Source organism: Mus pahari, chromosome X (genome assembly GCF_900095145.1).
Source record: "Mus pahari chromosome X, PAHARI_EIJ_v1.1, whole genome shotgun sequence".
Lineage (NCBI taxonomy): Eukaryota > Metazoa > Chordata > Mammalia > Rodentia > Muridae > Mus > Mus pahari.
Genome location: NC_034613.1, coordinates 47,897,156 through 47,902,752, shown reverse-complemented (window position 1 = coordinate 47,902,752; position 5,597 = coordinate 47,897,156). Strand labels below are relative to the sequence as shown.

At 40.0% G+C, this 5,597-nt stretch overlaps 1 protein-coding gene and 1 pseudogene across 1 annotated transcript in view; one reads left to right on the top strand and one right to left on the bottom strand.

Annotated features, from left to right (window-relative positions):
- The window catches only part of Adgrg4 (adhesion G protein-coupled receptor G4), an 88,895-nt gene that overhangs the window by 11,068 nt on the left and 72,230 nt on the right, over positions 1–5,597 (bottom strand). Inside the window, exons 18-19 of the mRNA XM_029534465.1 lie at positions 3,953–4,031; positions 773–1,053 (exon numbers count right to left, since the gene is read on the bottom strand). Of these exons, the coding sequence (XP_029390325.1) occupies positions 773–1,053; positions 3,953–4,031 (360 nt within the window). The remainder of the gene's footprint in view (positions 1–772; positions 1,054–3,952; positions 4,032–5,597) is intronic.
- On the top strand, positions 5,167–5,322 carry LOC110314129 (annotated as a pseudogene).

Here is a 5,597-nt window from a genome sequence, read left to right as displayed (position 1 = left end):
CTCTCTCTGTCTCTCTCTATGTGTCTGTCTCTTTCTGTCACTCTCTCTGTCTCACACACACACTCCTCACATGCACACATACCACATATGCATACACACCATACACACCACATACATACTACACACATGCATATACATCACACACATACATCTACACCATACACATATGTACATACATACATACATACATACATACAGCACATCGAAGAAAAACTGCATATTTTATGTTTTCCCATATGCTACTTAGAGCTGTGGTCCTCCGCTCTTTGCATTTAAGCTGCTGTGTGACTCTGCAATTTTCTAGCCTGCTGGTTTAATAAAATAGTAAGATATATGATGTAACTGGAGCCTATAGAGTTCAAAATGTAATGTCTCTGCTGTCTAGTATTAGATATTTTCAACCAGACCATGTACTTCAAAATTTAAACACAAGTGTGAATGTGTATATCAGCAAATGTAGTGTGTTGGTGCTGTGAGTACTGTAAGAACTCTTGCCATGCAGTATGTGATGCCAGTATCACAACTAGAGAAAATTGTGCTTGCTTATTTGTAATGCTCCTTCCACCTATGCGTAAGAGGGAGGCTCCATGTAGTCAATGAAGGCTAACATCTAACTGCTATGTCCAAAGACCAGAAATTTCCTGAAGTTTGGTTTTTTGTTTTCTTTTTCTTTCCTTTAAATTCTGGTATGTGAGATTATTTTCCAAAACAACAAAGCTTTCTTTATTTGATGTCTAGCTAGCCACAGAAAGTGCCAACATGTAGTAATTACCTTGCAATGTATTACAAATGGCAAAAAGATACAGGAAGAAGATCCTCACAGGTCCCCAGGCAAAAAAGGCAAAGCCCCAGGTGAGGCCAAGTAGAAATGTCAAACTGATTGTGCCTTTGAGGTCATTCAGGATCATTTTCTTCCGAGTCTTCTGGCTTTGGGATTTCACGGAAGTCAATTGAACGAGAACAGTGCAGAACATGGAGAGATTCATGAGAAATATGAGGCAAAAATAAGCCACCACGGAGATGTAAAAGATGTGATCATCTTTAATCCAACAACTGTACAGAGCAAGAAAGAGAAGACTATTGTGAGCTGTAAACATAAACTACTGCTTTCTGGGGACCCCACTAAAGTCCCTGGTCAGCTTCATCCAATCTAAGGACATTCAGACCGAGAGAGATGAAGCAAGACAATGGAGATCACTCATACCCCATAGAGGCAGAGTTGGGCTTAGACCTTATTCTCCTGAGCCCTAGGTCTGGTACTTTACAATGCAAGCTGATGTTCTACAGGACACATACACAACAACCTCAGTAAATTTCCCTGAGAAACTATTCTCTTCTTCAACAAGAGAAAAACAAATTATGTATTTTTCCCCAAAGGAGCTCTCCTCCCCACCCTGCACACACCTTAAACCAGAGCTTTTATTTGAAAGATGAATTCTGCTTTGCATGATAAATATCACAATAAAAGGGCAGGGGCAAGCAAGAACATTCCTGAATGCTATATCGAACAATGATGAGATGATCAGAGTTAATGAAAAATGTAACAAAAAGAAGATGACTCTCGTTGTACTGCTTTAAAATATGATGCATTTGGACCACAAAAGGCAGCAGTGACTACTAGATGGCTTAATAGCCCTACATTTTCTATTAAAGAAGAGATGTACAGTGGTTCGGTGAGCAGATGCTTCATTGAACAACATTTCTATGAGACACATTGCTTTTGAGTTTTGAAGGCAGACAAGCTTGACTAAGTCAAATGTGTGTCTAATTAGCTGGAATCTCTTTCTGAATCAAAAAAAAATCCTTTGGGACATGTCATCCACACTGGTACATGTCAAAGTGTGTGTGTGTGTATGTGTGTGTGTGTGTGTGTGTGTGTGTGTGTGTGTATAGTCTCATACTTAGGATTCTAAGTCTATCATTTTCATCCAAAAACAAAACTACAGAAAACTCTCAAAATGAGGCAGCACTATATGGGATACGGATGCTCTCTGCCATGGGGCTGGAGAGATGGCTCAAGGAAAGAGGACTTGTTGCTCTTACAGAGGACCTAGGTTTGATTCCTAGTACACACATGGTTGCTCGAAAACCACCTAAAACTCAGATTCTAGGAAATTGGATGTCTACTTCTGACTTCCCTGGGCACCAGGCATGCACACGGTGCAATTCATATATGCATGCAAATACTCACATGCATAAAATAAATCCATCTAAAGGGATTGTTAATGTTGATCACATAGAATGGGAGAGCAGATTACCAGTTATCAGAGAGTATGAGGGAGGGTGCAAGGCTCCAGCAGACTGTAGGAATGTGTTCTTGTGTTCTATTGCACAAAGTAGTGATTATAGTAAACAATATGTGTTGTATGTTTCAGATTACTAACAAAGGCATTCAGATGTTGGTACCACAAAGAAATGATAAATTTTGAGATAATAGATATGCTATTTGACCATTTTAGATATCACTTTGGCTATTTTACAATGTAAATATATATTCAAATATTTTGCTATATTTTACAAATAAGTATAATAAATGTGACTATCTGGGTGTCGTGGCTCAGGCTTATAATATCAGCAATCTGGGAAGCTAAGGCAGGAGTTTACAGTCAGCCTAGACTACACACTAACTTCTAGGACATCCTGGGCTATATAACAAGACAAAATTCCAAACTAAAAAGTGATGATAATAACAAAATAACATTTAAAATAAGGCAAACAAGCCAAAAACTCTGTGCAAGGAAATAACCACATGTTTGACTATTGGTAATAGGAGTTACCTGAAAAGAGCAGAATTTCATAGCTGGGGGTTGGGAAGAGGCTTTTCAGCCTCTACGCTTTTGTACTTTTGGATTTTGTACCCTGTGCTGAATTACCTTTCAAGGTATAATTATTTACAAAACAAAACTCTTAGAGCCATCTGCCTCTTACTAACAAATCCACATATAAAAAGGCTCTTTGTGGGGGGGGAGTGCGGAGTTGATTTTGTTCTGGTTTTGTTTTTGCTTTTGATCTTTGAAAAAGAATCACTATGAAACAGATACTGAGGACCTTTTAAGTCACAAAGTAAGCAAAGGAGGACAGAGCTGGTGACAAGATGGAAAGGGAAAGAAAAGAGGAAAATAAGGAAGAAGTGGGAATTTTAATTAGAAAGCCTCTGCTACAGAGGGCCTTCTACACTTGATCCCAATGCAGAGGGACAAGAAATCCATATTGGATGTGATTTTGAGAGGCCATGGTAAAGGGAGTGGATATGGGGAACTTAAATAAAAAGATTGTGCAGCTGGAGGGTTGTATGACTCCAAAGAAGGCTTCAAAGAGATGGAATGGAATACAAAGCTACTCTTGAGAGTCAAAGAGACGGGCTTATACATCAAATTTTAAAGAGAAAGGGAATGAGGAAGAGAGGAGAGGAGAGGAGAGGAGAGGAGAGAGAGAGAGAGAGAGAGAGAGAGAGAGAGAGAGAGAGAGAGAGAGAGAGAGAATAAATCTGGCCAGTTTACTACAATGGGAAGTTTTTCAGTCTCCTCCTGGAAAAGCTAACAAGATAGAACATGTTTTCCAACTCATCCCAATATTTCTTTAGACTAGCTACTAAGTCTTTCCCATGATCTGTGAGGTTTTGCAGCCAGAAAGGCTGCAAATTACATAGTTTTTGCCATGGATCAGGCGATAGGTAAAGCAATGACATTTTATCTTGTACATGACACTGAAAGCAAATGATATTCACCACATTTTCCAGAAGAGATGCATCTAAAAGGCAGATGAATTGGCCACAATCATACAGACTCCAAACACCTAATCATTCCATGGGTGAGCATGGCTGTGTTTGAGCAGAAAGGCTGACACTGCGTTTTCTATAAAGGCAGTGCTAAGACTAAGTCCCCTGGCCAGGACCATCCCACCATACCTAGAACCACCACCACCTGAGAAGCAAGTGCTATTGGGTACTTACAATGGAGTTGTTGGGCTCAGAGTTCCATATAGGTCTTTTCTTACACTGAGTATAATGGCCACTGTGATTGCTGGGATTCCTAGAGTGGTCAAGCAAGGAAAAAAAAAAACTCTGTTATCCAGGGGGAAGATCCTAACCCAACAGCTGTGGGTCTGTTACATTAAGACACTATTTAAATGAGCCACAGATGTGTGGACATCAAAATACCATTGTTTGCAAAATGTTTGTGAGTTCTTCCAAATTAAATATTTCTAGGAGTTTTCCAATCTGCTAAACTAAGCAGCATGCCAGTGACTCCAATGCGATGCTCACTACTTACTAAAATAACTCAAGTGCCAAAAACTCAAGTTTGGCAATAGAAGCATTTAGTTGATCAGAATACAAATCCACACGAAGCATTTCCTCTCAAATGATGGGCTATCATTTTTTCCCCTCCTTTTCAACTCTGCCCCTTCATTCCCACTACATCTTTGTCTAGGTCACCTTGGAGGTAGGGCACACATCATCAGCTGCAGCCTTCATTATTTTTTTGACAGGCAAGCCATTTAGACACTCGTTACTAGTTTGACATTTCGACTAGATCGACCAGTTAACAGCCGCTCAATTCAGCCACACTATAATAAAGCAATCAGCTCAGTTAAAATGGTCAAGCATGACAGGAGTATGGGTATGGGCTATACAAATTCAATTTCACGTACAGTTCCAAACTGAGCCAACATTTTTGTTCCTAAGCTTGCATTTTTCCTAATGGGAGCACATGCATTCACACACACACTGTATGTAGGAGTTGCAAAATACTTCCCAAAGCTATCCCAATCCCCATAGTGGCAAAGATCTTGAAAAGTCCTCCACTGCCCCAACTGTGATAAATAGACCAATCCCTTCTAATTCTGCTAGTGCACACCTAGTGCAGAACCTAACCTCATGTGTGTGTGTGTGCACGTGTGCGTGCATGTGTTTCTTTCATGAACACGAAAGAAGAAAAGACTCTATTGATGAGAAGAAAAGGACCAATAAGAAGAGAGCAGGAAGGATGAGAAGGTCTACTGGAGGGAGAGGAGGGTGAATAGACAGGGCTAAAATCTCACAGGGCTTAGCACAGCACACAAGCTGCTGTTCAATAAATATTTGGAACAAACTATTCTAAGTTTAAAAGCTCTCTCTTCTCCTTTCTTCCACCATTGTGCACACTACGCCTGATTCGGCTTCTCACCATGTCTTCTCACAAGACTTTCAGAATCAAGAGATTCCTGGCCAAGAAACAAAAGCAAAATCATCCTATTCCTCAGTGTATCCAGATGAAAACTGGTAACAAAATCAGGTACAACTCTAAGAGAAGACACTGGAGGAGAATGAAGCTGGGTCTGTAAGGAGTCACACAATGGCAAGACTGAGGGTTTATAATGAATTGAAACCAATCAGTCCTACCAGACAGATTTCAACACTTTTAACCTGGAGACTTGCTTGGGTCTTACATTAGGGTGTTTGTCCAGTAATAAAATATAGAACCTTTCAAAAAAAGTTTCTGATGATGCCAAGTAAACACATGAAACTCAAGAAGAACGAAGACCAAAGTGTGGACACTTCACTCTTTCTTAGAATTGGGAACAAAACACCCATGGAAGGGGTTACAGAGACAAAGTTT